General features: G+C 44.9%; 2 protein-coding genes across 9 annotated transcripts in view; one reads left to right on the top strand and one right to left on the bottom strand.

Annotated features, from left to right (window-relative positions):
- Positions 1-18,651, bottom strand: part of ACACA (acetyl-CoA carboxylase alpha) — a 255,754-nt gene that overhangs the window by 221,733 nt on the left and 15,370 nt on the right. For 2 of the 8 annotated variants that reach the window (XM_074342608.1, XM_074342610.1), the window contains exon 1: positions 4,430-4,697. The exons of 2 other annotated variants lie outside the window; for them this stretch is intronic. The gene's annotated coding sequence lies outside the window, so the exon portion shown is untranslated. Of the gene's footprint in view, positions 1-176; positions 425-2,923; positions 3,025-4,079; positions 4,266-4,429; positions 4,698-18,651 lie in introns of those variants that run through there. 4 more of the 8 variants (XM_074342609.1, XM_074342613.1, XM_074342612.1 and 1 more) reach the window with 4 other exon arrangements.
- On the top strand, positions 8,389-16,919 carry C16H17orf78 (chromosome 16 C17orf78 homolog). The gene is made up of 5 exons (XM_045512302.2): positions 8,389-10,348; positions 10,871-10,894; positions 11,384-11,446; positions 11,937-12,182; positions 16,773-16,919. The coding sequence occupies exons 1-5, from the start codon at positions 10,291-10,293 to the stop codon at positions 16,859-16,861; spliced, it is 480 nt and encodes a 159-aa protein (XP_045368258.1). The 5' UTR covers positions 8,389-10,290; the 3' UTR covers positions 16,862-16,919.

Genomic DNA, 18,651 nt, shown 5'->3' with positions numbered 1-18,651 from the left:
CAAGGCCCCAGAGCTGCAGGGAGCTCTGGGCTGCCAGGTACGGGGTCCGGACGGGATGGAGCCCCGGCCGCGTGCGGGCGGAAGATGGGAGGCGGCCCCCTGCTGCCGCCTCCCCTCCCTGGGCCACAGCCTCCCCTCGTCTGGGATCGCAGGTTCCGGGGCGGCCCTCCCCTCACCTCAAGACGGCAGCGTCCGCAGTCCGGCGGTCCCGGAGCCCCTGCGCGGAGGCGGTACTGGGCGGGAGGAGACGCCGGCAGCTCCGGCGATGGCTGACAGGCGCGCAGCACCAGGCCGGCCCGGCACACGGGGAGGGGCGGGGCTTCACGGCGTCGGCCCCGCCCCACCCCGCCCCCGCTCCCACCTCAGCCGGCGAGCTCCATGAGGTGACTACGTCCGGGGTTACTCCAGGCCGTTCACCTCCGACCCCGCTCCCCGCTGCGGCGCGGTCTGGCCCGCGGCGTGGCCAGGCGCGGGCCTCGAGGGCCGGACGACAGCCAATGGGAGGGCGGCGCGGGGCGGGGCGACGTGAGGCGATGCGGATGGTCCGAGCGCCGCTCTGCCATTCGGGGCCGAGCGGCTAGAGGGCGGGCGGGTCCCGGGAGGCCGCGGGCCCTTTCTCCGGGGGCGGTGCAGGGCCGGCCGTCCGGCTCCCCCTCCCGGCGGACAGGGGAACGGGGGAGTGGCCCCACACGCACCTCCCATCGGAGAGATAGGCGCCCGGGCCGCGGAAAGTGAGGGGCTGGGCCCAGCCGCCTGCGGCCCGGGAAGGGAGCCCCGAACTGAGCAGGACTGAGTGGGGCTGGCGGTGTGCGGGTCCAGTGAGGACCTTACCGTGTTCTGTCCTAACGCCCCCAAGAGGTGGATGTTGCGTACACGAGTTGCCCAGGATCACACAGGCTGGTTTCCAAGTTAGTGCAGGCTAACTAACCCCTGTTCTGGGACCACATGGCCAGCCTCGCTCGGCTCACCCACCCCAAAGGAGTCTGAGGTGCTGGATCCTGGAGCACAGAGGGGACGCCCCCATGAAGGAAGCTCAGTAAGAAGGGCCGTGTGCCAAAGAACAGGCTTCTCTTCCTGCCCCGAGCAGGGAAAACAGATGGCAGTAAATTCCTGACTTCTCCCAGTGGAGCGTGGCTGCCATTCTCCACTGTGGTTACACCTAGACTTTGACAAGAAGCCAACCAATTTCTTTAGTTTGGCCAGTTATTTTATAACAAGAGTTTCATGGTAGCTGTGTGTTGAAGATTAAAAGTAACTGTAAAGAGTCCTAACATGTAATACTACTGTTGGGCGAGAGAGAGAGAAAGAAAATTGCACTTCAGAAGAATGAGTGAGTCGAACCCCTTCCAACCCCACCCAGAGTACTTTTCGGATCCTTACACAAGTTTGTGGTAAAGGCCAAGAGAGGAACAGAGGCAGATGGGAAAAAGTTCTATGCCAGAGGGCAAAAAGTCAATAGGGAAGAAGTGCACACCTGAGGTAAGAAGTTCTTGGGCTGAAGCAGAAGCAGGAAGACAGGAAGATTGGTCAGCAAGGAAGTGTTCATCTAGGAGCCCTCATCAAACCGCGAGGTGGTGGCTTCTCCAAGAGTTTACTGACCTACTTTAAAATAATAGGGACTGAAAACAGACATTTAGAAAGATGTGAGGGGAGGGTACAGCTCAAGTAGCAGAGCACATGCTTAGCATGCACAGGGTCCTGGGTTCAATTCCCAGTGCCTCCTCTTAAAATAAATAAACCTAATTACCCCCCCAAATCCTAAAAGATTAATTAATTAATTAATTAATTAATTAATTAATTAAAATACAACAAAAGAAAACTAGGTGGTTACATCGGAAATCCACTTTGCAAAAAAAAAATTTTGAAAAAAAAGAAGATGTGGACTTCACGGAGCAGTGAGCCATATTTCACAGTAACTGCCATTAGATACATCTGTCAGTAGAATAGTTGAACCAAGAAGGAAATCAAAACATAAAGATAATTGAGAACAACCTCACAGTTTAACAAGATGTTTAACTTGACTGACTGGAAAAAAGGCCTGGGAAGAGGGAATCTGCTTCTCCCTAATAGTGCACTATGAAACTGGTATAAAGGTAGTAACTTTGGAAGGAACTAAAAATCTTGAGGTTGCCCTTTTTATTTTTTATCTACATTTTCTAATTCCTATTACTTATATTAGGTTCTTTCTTAGTGATGTTGCTGTTTATCAGCCTTAGGAGCACTGCAAAACCAAAAACTGTCCTTATGTGAAATTCAGCAAGCCCTTACATGTCCTCCTTTTGACCTCATTGAACACTTGAAGTAACTGAGCTCTTTAAAGAACTAGCCAAGGAAAGGCCTAAAGAAAGAACTACAGAGAAAGAAAATGAAGGATAAGTTAGGATACACCAAGACCACTTACGTAGAATACACTAATTCTAATTATTATCATCAAATGTGAAGACAGCTGGGCAGAAAGCTATATCTTTAAGACAATACACCTGGAATTTCAACAGCTTCAAGCATCCTTTTGTTTGGTGCATGTCACAACCTGCGCAACGCTGCTACACACTCTTTTGAGCTGTTCCACGAATTCTTGCCACACAAGTTTAAGAAGTGGAGGAGGAGAGCTAAAGGGTGGAGAGAACTTACTATACAAGTCAAACAGGTGTAGGAGAAGGGAGTCAGTAATACATCTCTAGAAGCTGAAACTAGATGGTTGTAATGGGCTGAATTGTGTTCTAAAATTTATATGTTGAAGCCCAAGCCCCAGGCCTCAGAATGTGAGTATATTAGGATCTTTAAAGAGGAAATAAAATTAAAATGAGGTCATTAGGTAGGCCCTAGTTCCAAATGACTGGTGTCCTTATAAGAAGAGGAGATTAGGACACAGATACACATGAAGGGAAGACAATCTGTGAATCACAATTGATGAAGCACTTACCAGAATTGTGGCTGTTAGGCTGGAGAAAATGACCATGTACAAGCCAAAGAGACAAGCCTCAGAAGAATGACACCTTAATCTTGGACTTACAGCCGCTAGAACTGTGAAGAAATAAATGTCTATTGTTTAAGCCACGCAGTCTGTGCTCCCCTACTACAGCGGCCCAAGAAAACGAATGAGAGGTCCCACATATCAAATGGCTTCCAGGTTTTTCAAGATGACTATATACAGGTATTAGGGATTTTTTTCCAAAGGATTCTACCTACCTTCCAGCCTTAAAGATGGTCTCTCACCCTACTGTGGGGAAAAATAAGGAAAGTCTGAGGGGGGTGCCTGTCTTTAAGATAATTACAGTCTAGCTGAGAAGACAAAACTAAGCACCAAAAATAGTGTCTACATCTTACTCCTTAAATGATAACCATGTAAGTTTTAGGAGAGGATAAATTCTCAAAAATGAGTAAGCCCAGAAATACATAAACAGTAAGTGTGTCACTGTCCAGGACATTTTGGCACTGCATTGTCATTCTAGTTTATGATAGTGTTTCTCAGAGTATGTCCCACTGACCACCTGCTTGTTTAAAATACAGACTCCCAGAGTGGGGAGGGTATAGCTCAGTGGTAGAGTGCATGCCTAGCATGCATAAGGCCCTGGGTTCAATCCTCAGTACCTCCATTTGAAATAAATAAATAAACTTAATTACCTCCCCTCCCCCATCAAAAAAATACTTATTAAAAAAATAATAATACAGGTTCCCAGCCCCACTGCAGACTTTTTTTTAAAGCAGTAATTATTTACCCTGAAGTTTAAGAACAATAGTTTAGGATTTATCATTATTGTTCCCCTCTTTGCCGCCAGTGTCTCTGTTAAAGAGCAACGCATCCTACACCTGCATTTCCTATGCAGGAAGTTCCATCAGATCAGGCCTAAGTTGAACCAAGGGAGGAAAGAAAGTACCTTAATAGAAAATGGACCCATGAAGAGCACCCTGTCCCGGTGGCTGTCTGGCCATGGATCCAAATTCTTTAAGTGACAAAGTCAGTGATCAACCTTTGGGACAGAGGATAGAGGATATACTGGGATGTTATTTCTCACAGGCCCCCACTATATAACATATTTTCGAATCTGGCTTCCAGTCCTTGCCATGCTTATTCTTACCTTTTCTTATGCTGGCAAACTTGTTCTTCCTCCTTCCTAATTTTCTGAATTTTTCTAGTCCTTAGGAGTCCTATTTTCTCTAAGAATCTCTCTTTTATTTCTCCAGGTTCTCCTGATTTATCTTTCCTCTGAATTCTTGTAGCAATCTGGCCACCACCACGTGGTTCAGCTGTGAAGTTATTTATTAGGCGAAAAGTTTGTGTGTGTGTGTGTTGGTTTTAGCTCTCCCCGGCTAAATTTTCATAATCATAAAAGTGGAGAGTATTTCTTATAGTTTGGTCCTCCCCTCGATAGCTAGGTAGAGATATTAGTAAAGGCTTCCTTGACTGAAATAAAGACCAGCTCTGTACCTCTCACTGTGCTCCAAACACTTGCTTGTCCGTTTCCACGTCGCTTCTGGGAGGCAAATCCTCCAGTAGGATACTTAGCTGCTTTACAGATGGACAGACTTCATCAAGAAAGTGCCTTGACCAGAATTGAGGCTTCAGTCGTGAGATAAGGGAAAAAGACATGAAGGCTTTATCAGAACACTGTGTTCTTTTGCTCTGCTCCACCATTCAGGTTTGTCCACAGTTAAGAGTCTGAGGGAACTTCACACAGCAAGGTCAGAAAATGTCCTCAGGGAGGCCACTTTATAAGTCTGGTCCTGATGATGAAAGGTAGGATTTCACAATGAAGGACAGTGTTCATGGGGGGAGGAACTCCCCACAATGTTTTCACATGGACACTTGGGTTTTCACAAGGCATTTCAGCTCTCCCTCCCTCCTTGTTAACCAATCCCAGACACTTCCAGTCTCTATCTGTACAATCTGTAACTGGCAGTCACCAAAGCTTAGCTGCTTCTTACATGACACCTCCAGTATCTTTTTTTTTTAATCCCTTTCTAAGTCCTATATACCTCACAACGACAAACCTAGAGAAAGTTTAAAGGCACTTTTTATATGAAGGTGCGAAAGTGGACAAGATGACTTGTTTAGGCCTTGCCCACTCTTGGGATTCTGACATTTCATATTGCTCAGCTTTGCAATCTTCTCCTCTCCTGCAAGCCCATGAGTGCTCCTGGAGATTACTCCCTTCTCCTGCCCTCACCCTCCCTTCAGGCTTCTCCAGGCTTTCTCCCAGGTCTGACTCTGCTTTTTCCTGCTACATGTTTAGGCCTCCCCTGTCTACCCCAAACAAATATCCTCACTCTCCACTGCTATTATTATATATGAAGCACAGTAAATAATAAAATACAACACTAATAATTTTTGCAGAGTCTTTACTTTTAAGAAACTGAGCCACTGCTCAACTTCTTCTCATCCTTTTCATTCCTTCAGTTTTAAGGTTTTCCTATATCATAACTTGGACCAGAAGATTTCAGTGTCCCTGTCTTTTTAAATCTCACCTCTGGTTAAAATGCTAGACTAGCGGGTAGAAAGCTATCTCCTCAACACAAGTCTTACCAGTGGCCCTGCTATGCTGATGTGCCCCAATTTCTTTATGAACACGAAAAGGAAGAAGAAAGGATAGAGGAAACCAAAGAAATGAATGAAAATAAAATACAATTTAAATCAGTGAATGAGGTAGTCATCTCAATTGACTAGCACAGTTCTGCGGGTGAATACAGCACGCAGACCCGAGAAGAAGTGGGTCTTGGTGTTGGCGATCTTAGCCAACAGAGCAGCAGGGGCATTGCCTTCTCTAGCTTCTGCACTGTGGAGAGCTTGAGCTCTTTAATCGGGTAGACCAGGCTCTAAATCCTTGCTCTGTCACTAATTAGCTCCAGGACCTTGGGCAAATGACCCCCTTTCTGAGCCTCAGTTTTCTTCTCAACAAAACTGAAATACAATACCTACCTTGTAAGGTTGTGTTTTGGATTAGATGTGATAAGCAAAATGTTGAGTTTCGACCCAAAACCTGGAATATGGTAGACACACTGAAAATATTACTTCCCCTTTTCTCTCTGTGCCTCTTTCTGTTTCCCACTAGTGTTCCATATAAGAATGAAATATCCTCTGTAGATTCCCTTGATTCAGGAATGATTTACGTTATTAAACTCACCACCCCATCCCACTCCGAGCAATAGTCCCAGGGTAACAGAGCATGTGATCTGGGACCTAGGGTTAATCTGAATCCTTTACCCTTACTTGGGAGGGAGCAAGTAAACAGGAGAAGTGGCTGTGGCCTGAGCAGCTGAGAACCAATCAAAGGGTTGGCACTGCGAGGGTTTGCCCGGCCCTGCTCAGTCCCATGATTGTACCACGTTGAAAAGGCAATTTGGCCCCTTTGGGACAACAGGAACTTTCATCTCCTGCAGATGGGAGTGTAAATGGGGACAGCCTGTTAGAAAACAGCTTGGCGTTAATCAGTGAAGCTGAATATACCCTGCATACCCTGCAACCCAGCTCCCACCTCTGGATTTATACCCTGGAAGAACTTCCACATGTGCCCCAGGAGCATTGTTCATTCTGTACTATCTGTACATGTTATCACTAAAAACAATTTTTAAAATTCTATCTGCTCTTGAACTTGTATAAATGGATTTTAAAGTGAATTTTTTATTACATGTAACACAAAGTGGATACATCTCTCTTTACATCATCTCCTAGTCACTTCCCACAGTCAGGAGTAACTATTACCCAGATTTTTACCACCACAAATGAGTTTTGCCTATTTTTGAACTTTATGTAACAGGAAACACATTCTTTTGTGCCTGGCTTTTTTGTTTTTGCTCAACATTATGTCTGTAAAATTCATCCATGCCGCTTCACATAGCAATAGTTTGTTCATTCTCACTGTTTTATAATATTTCATTGTATTATTATATCCATTCTACTGCTGAGAGACACTGGATTGTTTCAAGTTTGGGCCCATAATGAACAATGCTCCTAGGGCACATGTGGAAGTTCTTCCAGGGTATAAATCCAGAGGTGGGAGATGGGTTGCAGGGTATGCAGGGTATATTCAGCTTCACTGATTAACGCCAAGCTGTCTTCTAACAGGCTGTCCCCATTTACATTCCCATCTGCAGGAGATGAAAGTTCCTGTTGTCCCAAAGGGGCCAAATTGCCTTTTCAACGTGGTACAACCATGGGACTGAGCAGGGCCGGGCAAACCCTCGCAGTGCCAACCCTTTGATTGGTTCTCAGCTGCTCAGGCCACAGCCACTTCTCCTGTTTACTTGCTCCCTCCCAAGTAAGGGTAAAGGATTCTATATACTCTTCTACATGTATGCCATATTCCATGATAAAAGAATTTAAAATGAAGCCAAACAAACAAATAAAAAAAAATACACCCTTAAAAGAAAGGGCAGCAGAGCGAGGCATTGAAATAATCATTTTAGAGTTGGAAACCATCTTGTCCAACCTCATTAAAGAAACTGAAACAGGCATGGGGGGTATAGCTCAGTGGTAGAGTGCATGTTTAGCATGCACAAGGTCCTGGGTTCAATTCCCAGTACCTCCATTAACAGAAAGAAAGAAGGAAAGAAGGAAAGAAACTGGAACAGAGGCCAGAGAAGGTAAGTGACAAAGTGATTCCATCAACTGCAGAGCCCAGACCTAGAACCGAAGTAAGCCTCCTGGCTTCTTGTCAAGCGCTCCTCCCACAGACCCACCCTGCTTCACCCGTCAGTTGGGGTTTCCTACTATCTTCCAGAGTCACATCTTTCATCTGCACACACCATAAAACTCACAGCTTTTTTCGCTCCTAAATTTGAAAGTTTCGTTGTGGGGAAACGAGATCAGAACAGAAATCCTCTCCTCCACAAAGACGGCAGACACTTAGAAAACCAGTCAAAATGTCAAGTGGTAGAGAAACAGTTCTGGGTCTATTTTCCTAAAACTAGATATTTTGACTCGTTAACGAAGCTCTCTCGCTTCTCAGTACCCCACAGTGTGGCTGCTCTGACATGCAGGCTGACTTTTGGGAAGGGCCTGAGATCGGCCAGAGAAAACTCTTGCTTCGTCTTTGTCCAAGCACAAGGTCTCTTTCGGGAAGAGTGAGCTCTTCTGCCCCCTTGTGACACACGATGAGACTAGCGCTCAGAGCCTTTCCCTCCCCGGTTGCAAGGTGGCAGCGCTGTAACGAGGCATCGCATCCAGAAACTAGTCTATAGAAAACTTAAGACAGAGCAAAAGGGGGAAGTGTCTGATACCAAAAGGCAGCAGAGAACCATGCCATCATGTTAAGGAAATAGTAAGCAAAAATCATGAAACCTAGGAAGGGTAATGGAGCCCCCTTATTCTCCACCCACCTCGCCCTGCTAAGAGAATCAGGGAACTGCAGAAGGAAAAAGTAACGAGACAACGCTGCTCTGGACCATGAAGATTTGAGGCATGTATGTTCCCTCTACTCGGCTGGCTTCACTTCTTGGCTCCTTTCCATAGCAAAATGTCTTAAAAAGATGCCCTACACTTTTATCACCTCTAGTTCCCTCTCAGCCCCTCCTACTTCCCCGACTCCAGTGGAACTGCTCTCGCAGAACTGCCAAGTCCAGTGGATGTTCTGTCCTCACTAGACACATTTCTCAGCAGTCAACCTGCTGACCATCCCTTCCTGGAAATACTCTCCTTTCTTGGCTTCGAGGACACCAACTCCCCTGGTTCTCTTAGCTCAAATGTCACCTCCTCAGAGAAGTCCTCCATGACCACCCTACTTCAAGTGGCCTCTGCCAGGGCTCCTTCACCTCATCACCCTGTTTGCTGCTTTGCGACAATGATCACAACCTTTAATTCTCTTGCATGTGTATTTATATATCATTTATTAGCCATCTGTACTATTTTATTCTCAACCACGTTTATTGTCTGCTTCCCATCGTTTCACGTGAATGCAGATGTGCTGGTGCTCACTGCTAGAATGGTGTCTGGCACACAGTAGGCCCATAATAAAGACTTGTGGAATGAAGGGCTGGAAGGCACCGTGGCTGGACGTTCAGCACATCCTCTCCTCCTTCCACATCTCAGGCAACACGCTGTCTCTCAGTGATCTCTCTCTCCTTCCTGTTTCCCACCAAGATTTCCCTTGATGCTCCACTTAGCCAGATTTCAACCTGAATTAAAATGTCAGGTAACAGGGCAATATTTAAAGTATGATTTGACTCACATCTCAGGCACTCCCTCATGGAAAGTCCCTTGAATCAAGTAGTAGAGAAACAGTTGTGGGTCTATTATCAGAGCATCAGCCTCGAGAACCTTCTTAGGCATAGCCAGACCGATGGTGGTGCCAGTGGAGTACGTTCACAGCGGGCAGAGAGACCACAGAGGCTCTGGCTTTAGGCAGAGGGTCTGAGGAGATCATCACTTCTGCCTTGTGACCCACCTAGCTGTGCTATCACTAAGTCAGCCGAGTATTAGATGAGATGTCCTATCTTTACTAAAAGACACAATTTTAGAAAAAACTTCTACAAGCTGTTACCTGTCTAGGAAAGCCCTCCCAAACCGCAGACAGGATCCCTCACCTGGCGTCTTCTGCTCTTCCTCACAACCTCTCAGCCCAACCGTTGTAGGAATGTGGTCTACCTACACCCACTTCACTATTCAGGAGTGTGAAAATGTGCAAAACCAGACAAGTATGTCTGTGCTAATGTAAGTTTATGCATAGAACTGCGAATGAATTCTAGAGGTCACTGGGTTGGAACTCTCCATTTACAGAGGAGAAAAATTGAGGTCCAGAGGAGTCAGGCAATTTTCTTATGATGATACGCTTAACAACAGGGCCCGAACGAGAACCCAGTTCTGTTGATGCCCAGTCCAGTGCCCTCTCCCATGTGACTTACTGACTCACTCAATTCTGGTTTCCTACTCTAGTCAAGAAATCACTTTCCTTAATGGAAATCTCTCCATCTCTTTGTAACGGTGTATAAACCGACATGCCTTAGTCAATGAACATGCAAGTGAATGTCCACGTGTCTATCCGCAAGTATTTATAAAGCATCTCACTGGGTGCTTATGCGCTTTCTTCCGGGGAAACCTCAAGGTAATTACAGTTCCTTATGTCGGCACCAGCAGTGAAGTTAGGAGAAGACTTTCCGAATCAATCATTGACAAGCAAACTTGGTCCTCCTGCCAATAAGCTCCAATAAGGTCTTCAGGAAATAAGTGGCAAAATAATTAGGGTGGAGCCAGATTCTCCCAGGGTCAGCCTTGGTTCCAGAGCAGTGAAAGCAGTGAGAGTCAGGTTATGAGACCCACAGCATACTGTCTCTGCAAGGAGAATGTGCTAAGCCAACATGGATACCATCTTGGTTTTCAGTCTAATCATTACCTCCTATGATGCTGACAAGAAAGGTAAATACTTCTCCAGTCTAGTCTACTGGGAAATCTGAAGAGAGGCCTAGAAAGCGTTTGGGGGTCAGACAGAAATAACAGCCAGTATCAGTAGGTGATGCCTTCCAGTCACCCCCGTATCCTCTTGCCTTTAAACAGGACTGCAACTTATTCAACCCAGCAAAACAGCTGTTTCATGGTGAGAAGTCTTCAGAGAATGTGATGCATTCTTCTGTTTTATTCATGTAACTAATTTTAAAATTCCTTTCACCGTTAGATGGATTTCTTTCCTAGAAGGCGCTGTCACAGTTTCAGTATTGTCATCACCTAAGACTCCCAAATTCAGAAGCCCTCATAAGATGTTGTCTTCCTTTTTCAAAGTGTCACTTCCAAATAGATAGGCATGCTCTTGGGTGGGAAGGGCTGAGAGAAAGGGTAGTGAGGGGGTGGAATGGCACCTTCTGCTGCTCTTTGATAACTTTACTTAAAACATGATTTTTTAAAAGTGTCCTAAACACCTCATCTCTAAAACTAACTCACCAGAGTTAAGGCCAAACAGCATGAGGTGCAACAGTAACAAATTTAACATATGAAGAAAACTCACATCACCCTGGGAATTATTTGCCCCAAACCACAAATAACTATGAACTTACACTTCCACGGAAACCTGGAGACATACCTTGTCCAATGTTACACTTAATAAACTTCCCAAAGTTTTAATACGAGGACATAGATGGAATAGGAAGAAAAGATAATAAGCAGTGTTTGAGGGAATAAGTTGGTTAGTCTTCCATGAACTTAGTTAACTCTTTCAGCTTTTTTTCCCCTAAGGATAATAGACTGGTACCCAGTGTACTTTATACTAGGCTAATGGACACTTGCATATACCTTGAAGTCTTCTGGAGGAAGCATTTGATCTCCCCAGTTGCAAGATTTATCAGAAGGAACTACATTCTTCCGTATCTCTGTCTCCAGTGCCCAGAATTCTAAAGAAGTACCCGGTAAATCCTGACCTTTCTTCCGCCCCTGCGGAACTCAGAGATAGCAACCGCCAAGTGGAACAGCTGCCTGGTCCCTTCCCAAAGGATATGAGAAGCATCAGAGACGTGCCAACGCGAGGTAGGGAATGGGCCCTTCCTGAAAAGCCACTTTGCTATTCCAGAACATTTTCACCTTTCAAAGATGCTTGTCTCCCCCATTCTGAGCCCAGATCTCAAGTATCCTGTTTTAAAGGTATGTATTCCCCTGAGAAACTTTCAGGAAACCCGTTTTTAAATGAACTGTTGTTACGTAAGGCATGACTACATAAATCAAAGAGACGGGTGAAGAAAGAGGAGGAGGCAGCACTGCAGCCCCTCTGCATAAGAGGAGAGCATCTGTGAGCACTTCTCTGGGCTGAATTCACCGCAGTCACCGATCTTCACGGGACCAAGGCGGGATGGAGGAAAGGCAGGGCTTCTGTATTCAGTACCATAGACACATGCTGAGGACAAAGTGGATGAAAAAGAGAAGAAAGTCCAGCACTGGGCCATGAACGGAAGCGGGTGAGCCAGGCACCATGCAGATGAAGAACTAGCTTCATTTTCCTATATGGCTTTTCTCCTTCCAGAAGCTCAGGCAGAAGCCAAAAGGTCCACACTTATCCAAACTCAGACTGTGGCTGCCCTGCAGTGTCTTGGTTCTGAGAGCAAAGTGGAAGTCAACCTTGTATATTCGGAGAAGAGGCGAAAGGCCAAGCATACTCTGAAGAACTTGAGAGTCATTGCTGCTCCCCGCAGAAGCAGCACTGCCCCCGCAAGCTGTCACCTGGCCCCCACACCCAAGGTGCAGACTGGATCCCTCGTAACAGGCAAAGGTGAGACTGGAAAATGAGCTGGAGGTAGGCACTGACTTCTAGTTCACACCTTTGGAGGCAAGTGGAGCTTAGCAGCACCTCAAGGAAATGGATGAGCCTCTCCTTAGGCAAATCTATGTAAATGTTTAAAATGTCATTGTTTTGGAATTTGTTTAGCGTGAAGTGATTCCTATGGTCTGTTTACCCCATGTGAAACTGTGGCATACGGGAGAAATCACATCAAACAAGCGTTTATTCTGATATTAATTATCATTTCTGACAAGTTACTTAATGTCTCCAGTGCTCAGTTTCCATAGTTACAAAAGGGAGATTTGACTAGAGGGTCTAATTTCTAGATATGTGCAACAGCAGTATGTAAGGCCTCTCAAACAGCCCTTTCAACCTGCTAGTATTATTACAGAATAACCTCTAAGGTTAGATTTTCATTTAAATACAATGTACCTAATATTCCCTATTTAAAATAAATTATTTTGTAACAAAGCAAAGCATCATCTCCTAAGTTATCCATTTCATAAATTTGGGTTTTTGCATCTCTCCTCAAAGTGGGGCATTCTGGCTCGTATATCCTCAGCCAAATATTGCAATTCTATCATCACGGGAATGGAGTGCTTGTATTTACAAACATGCTCCACCTTAATGCTCAGTTACCTAACAGATGACAAGTAAAAGAGACGAGCTGCCAACAGGGATGGACATTAATTTAGAAGCTGCACAGAACTGGAAATACACTGACAGATGAAGCCTATTAAGTAGACTTTGAAACAGTGGCTCCTGGGAGGTGGGAAGACGTGCCACGTTGAAATACCATTATCCCTCCGGCTTACAGGGCACAGTTCTTCTACGCAGAGAGAGGATCTCTAAGTTCTGCCTCCTCTCTCAATCATACTATCACTCAGTTTGCAAAGTGTTTTCACACCTGCTTTCTCATTTTGTTTCTGATCTTCACATCACCCCTGTGAAATAGATAGAGCAAGAATTATTTTATTATAACCATCTCGCAGATAAGGAAACCAAAACTCAGAGAGCTTATGTTACTTGTCCAAAGTGAGATTTGTTTATCTTCATCTCATCTGACCCAGAAACGCATGTGCTATCATTTCAGAGAACTGACTTGCGCTATGCTGAAAATGCTTCACACAGTTTCCTTGCTTTTCCTTTTGAGCCTCTTGGCTCTTTGTCTCTGCTCTGCCTCTCTTTGCCAACACTGTCTTCCCAATTAAACAAATCAGGGACTACTTCCCTTGTAATTTCACGCACAGTACCTGGTACTGTGGCCACTGGTGTCTGAAGTAAAGAACTGTCATTTTTACGTGGACTGAAGACCTGGAGAGTAATTTAGAAAAGGCAAGGAGGACTTAGAGACCTTAATTTAATGAGCAATGATAGGAGACATTAAAAATGGAGTATGAACCACTATCTGAATCGGGTTAGATCAATTCTGGAGGTAAATGAAGTTGGGGCCAGACTACAGCCAGAATCCATCTGTGTTCCATCTTTTCCACAGCTGTTTGAGTCATCGTCACCTCTCACCTGAATTTCTTTTTTTAAAGTTTTATATATTTGTTTGTTTATTTTTGGGGGGGAGAAGTAATTAGGCTTATTTATTTATTTATTTATTTATTTTAATGGAGGTACTGGGGACTGAACCCAGGACATCATGCATGCTAAGCACGCACTCTACCACTGAGCTACCCCCCCCCCCAAGCTGGATGACTCCAATAGCCTCCTAACAGGTTACTCTGCTTCTACCCAGGCCCCTCAGGGTCTATTTCCAACTCAGCAGTCCACTGATCCTTTAAAAACAAAGCCATTCCATCACTTCTCTGCTCAAAAACTTGCAATGGCTCCCCATTTCCGACAGAATGAAAACCAAAGTCCTCAAACTGGCCTATAAGGCCTAAAGTGCCATGGGCCCATTTCCTTTAGAAACGGCCTCGTCTCCTACGACTGTCCCCTTGCTCACTCCCCTTCGGTCTCACCTGCCTCCTTGCTCTTCCTCTAAAACTATACCACGCCAGACACACTCTTCTGCCTAGGCCACTACTCCCCCAGGCATCTGCCTGGCTAATCTCCTCACCTCTTTTGAGTCTTGGCTCAATTCTCATCTTCTCCAGGAGACCAGCCTCTACCCACCCACGCCCCTCAGACTCTTCCCTTCCCTTCCCTTGCTCTACTTTTATTTTCATAGCAATTTCCCCTCTAACATACTATAAAACTTACTGCACTTATTGTTGTCTGCTTCCCACTGCCTTCCTCCCAACCCTCCTTCCCCTTTGTTCCCGTGCTAGAAAGCATCCAACTGATACGTCCCGAGTACCGGAGCAGTCCCTGGCACATACTAGCTATCCATTTTTAAATATTTGCTGAAAGAATGAAACTGAGAGGTGTATGAAGCTGGGTGGTCTCTCCCTCCAGCACCCTCCCCCCAATCCTCTGTCAAGTTCATTGCCTTAGACATGACTGGGACTTCACTAGACAGACCGGCAGCCGTCATTAAGGTCAAGTATGCTTCTTCACGTTCTCCCCTGGACTTTGGAGCCATCTTTTTTAAAGAAGGAAACTTTCAACAGTGTTATACCCTCCATCCTTATTATTATTACAGTATGTGTGTCAGAGCAGTGGCAGGCAAACAAGTTACATTCTACTCCTTCACTCTGATTCTACATTAGTCAAAGGCCCCATGCGGATTTAATCCATATCTCTTATTAGTATCTCTATCCTCATTTATTCTTTGGCATTATTAAGGCCCACACCTTAAATCTACTGACAGATCGATGCGAACACGATTAGAAGTTTAATATCAGCTGAGTAGAGCTGGGGTTTTCCCAAGAAAAATCAGAGGTAGGATCAAGTTTTCTCAATCGCCCTTTCATTGTTTCTTTCTTGTCTGATAGCTTTTTTTACCGGGATCTCCCAATGTAAGGTCTATCCAGTGATGAGGGCTTCATCAGAGACTTTCCCCACCACTACCTCCATGACTCCTGGGAATAAAGAAGGAGAGAAAATGACAAGTATTGATGAATTTTCTAGCCCTCTGAAACAAGGTACAGGGTGAGTAGGGGTGAGACAAGAACGAAGAGAAAAAGAAACATTTTTAGCCCCAGCATTAGGCTGGGTCTCCTAGAATTTCCCTGGGCATTGAGAAGTTACAGTTTGCATTAAAAAATCACTCCATATTTAATGGAAAGAATCAGCTGCTCTATAAAGAAAGTCCCAGAAATGTTTGTAGTTTGACACCATTAATAATCTTTCACCTCCACACAAGTGAGCTAACCTTGTAATCAGATTTGGGGACAGCGTACATTGTATTGGTGTGGTAGGTAATTCCAGCCATTGCGTGACTAGACAGACGACACTTAAACTCTAAGCAGTTACTACAGTGATGACAACCACCAGGAGCATGTTTTCATCTGCACTGTTTTTACATACAGCCCTCCCTAAAATGGCCAGGATGCAAATTCTGTAAGATTCCAGCTTGGGTTACATCCCAGTTCCAACACGAAAGTAAATATGAAATTGGTGATAATAAGATGCATATGAGTCATTTGTCCCCAAATCTGGCTTATGACCCAAAAGCAATGCCAGTTCACCGCTGTTCCTCCTATGCCCCACTAAAGCCCAGAGGAGCATAGGAAGGGTGACTTTCTAATCCTACACAGTATGTGTGTCAGAGCACATGGGTAGAGACCCTGAGAGGGCTGCTGGCGACAGACTCCCCTGGGTACCTACACCTTTCCTTGTCCTGAAAGCAGTGCAAGAATCGGTCCTACTTGATCACGGAAAAATCCCAAATCCCAGTGAAGGTGATTCAATGGGAAGAGACTGCAAAGGAGGTTAGAGCAGAGCTGGTGATGCCTACCCAACTCCGGACTCTGGGTCTGAACTGGAAATTCAGGCTCTGCCTCTGAAGCAGGCTGGGCCCCTATCAGTCTTGTGAGCCAGGAGACCTTCAAGTCAAAGGGTCGCTCTCCTCCCTCTCTCAAATTCTCTCTTCTCCTCCTCTGTCCTTTTAGACATGGATGAGAACCTAGAGAAGAGGTGGAAATGGAGCACTGTGGTCAAAATTCTGATTGCGGTCACCCTGTTGCTCAGCAGAGTCGCCATTATCATGTTTCTCATTTTTGAAGTCCCATGCCCTGTAAGTTTGCTGATGTACTGGGTCCTTGGACTTGATCTGTAAAGACCTCTTTCTGTTTCAGAGTCAGGTTGGCATAATGAGAAAAGCACAGACTTTGAGTCTGGACACACCTGCCAGCAACACTCCCTAACTGAGTGGCTTTGGGAAAGTTGTTTGCCTTCTCCAACCTCAGCTGACTCATCGTTAAAATGGGACTAATGACATTTACCTCTCACAGTGGTAATGAAGGTTGCAATTCTGTGGGGAAGGCCCCAGGACATAGGAGCTGCCTGCTAAATGCGAGTTCTTCTCCTCTGCTGGACTTGGACATCCTCTAGGGAGGACAGAGCCAAGAGGACTGAGTATTTTCTTGTTCTTTAGAAGAGATGATTTTCTTTAAATGGTCTAGCAGGAGGTTTGGAAGATAACCAGTTGCATACCTGATGTTAATACCAGTCATTTTCTGCCTTCAGGGTCAATGCCTGGGAGCCAGAGAGCTGTGCCAATGTCAGTGGTTGTGGAGAAGGCAAAGGAAGGAGGGCCAGCAACCTGGGGCAGCTGAATCCCAGCTTGACTCTCAGCCCAAGAAGGAAAGTCTTCTCTGTATGGTTAACGTCACTTGCTAGGGGGAGAAAATCGGGTTGATATGTAAGTCCTAGAAGACAGGGAGCTGCTTCAGTTATGAAACAAATGTGGGTAGTTATTTTATGTGTCATGAAATAGGCAGGTATTTGTACTACAGTTTTCTTAACATCAGCCCAGCCATCATACAGTATTTACTGAAAATACCTATTTCTGGACCTCAGATATAATGAATCAGAATGGCCAGAGTGGGTCCGGGAATTTTCTTTTGAAGATTTTTAACAAGCTCCCTAAGTAGAGGTGGATTTACTGTAAAATTCATAAAGCTTAAGCTCAGGATCCATGGGACCTGTAGAAGGTCTTGTATCCAATTTTGTAATTTTTAAAATTTGTATCCTTTTATTTTTTAAAGGTCCCTGAAATTGTAAGAGCTTCAGAGCCCACAATCTATGTCCCCATCCCTGCCCTTGGATAACTCACAGACAACACAGCTCAGGAACCACCACACTTGAACAGTCTGAATATTTGGCAAAGGAACTTCTTTCTTCCCTGCCCTGGAGTTTCCTGACAGGATTATAAATTCATATTGCCCTTTGCTGTCTAAGTCAGACACTACACCACTGGCTCAGCATGGCTGCTTTAAATCCAGTTTCCCCACCAGGAATGGACGCAGCCTTTGAATACTAGAGATTGATGGGTGCCTTCTCTACATCTTCAAAACCCACCGAGGCAAAGAGACGAGGTCTCCAGTCTTTCTAAATAAGAGAAGCTGGCCACTTGTGTAGAATGACAGCCCTGAGAATGGTCTGAGATTACCTAGTCCAGGATGGGACACACGCCGCCCCGTTTTAGTTCCATGTCAACCACACATACAATAATCAAGCAGAGGGCAACTAGAAGATGAATACGTTCTGGAGATCTAATGCACAGCACAGTGATTACAGTCAATAATACTGTAGCATAGATTTCAAAATTGCTAAGAGACTAGATCTTATACATTCTCATCACAAAAAAAGAAATGATATTTATGCGATGTGATAGGGGTGTTAGCTAAAGCTACTGTAGTAATCATATTGCAATTTATTGTGGGTTTTTTTTAATAGCTTTTTTTTTGGGGGGGGGGATCAGGTTTGTTTGTTTGTTTATTTAATGGAGGTCCTGAGGGCTGCACCCAGGACCTTGTGCATGCTAAGCACCCACTCTACCACTGAGTTATACCCTCCCCTACATATTGCAAATTATAATTGTATTAACACATTGTACACCTTAAACTTACACAATGTTACATGGAAATTATATCTCAATTTAAAAAAAAATTAAGCAGGGCATCCTTTCTACCCAGGCATGATAACAGAATCTTTCCTATCCCAGTGCTCCAGGTACCCAGCGCCAACTTATTTGTCATCTCTGGTCTAGGTTATTTTCCATAATCCTGTTTCTGCTAATAATAGATGATGCCCCCATGTAAATCAGTATGATTCTCTAATCTGGTGTAGTTTTAGTTCTTTGTGTGAATCTACATTATCATCTCTACTGAACATTGAAAGAAATAGGCCTGACGGGGGACTGAAAAGTCTAGTTCAGAATTAGAAGTAACCACGTAGCAGCCACTCTGATTGAGTTTCTCCCATGAACAAAATAAGCTACTGAATGATAAAGAAATGAATAAAATTAAGCATTACTCTAGTTGATGCCTCACAAAAACCCTGGGAGGTAGCTAGGGCAGGTATCTACATTTTATTGATACTTAAACTGAGGCTCAGAGAGGTT

The sequence above is a fragment of the Camelus bactrianus genome, chromosome 16, assembly GCF_048773025.1.
Source record: "Camelus bactrianus isolate YW-2024 breed Bactrian camel chromosome 16, ASM4877302v1, whole genome shotgun sequence".
NCBI lineage: Eukaryota > Metazoa > Chordata > Mammalia > Artiodactyla > Camelidae > Camelus > Camelus bactrianus.
The sequence above is the reverse complement of the archived record's forward strand: the minus strand, read 5'-3'. Positions and strand labels throughout refer to the sequence as shown.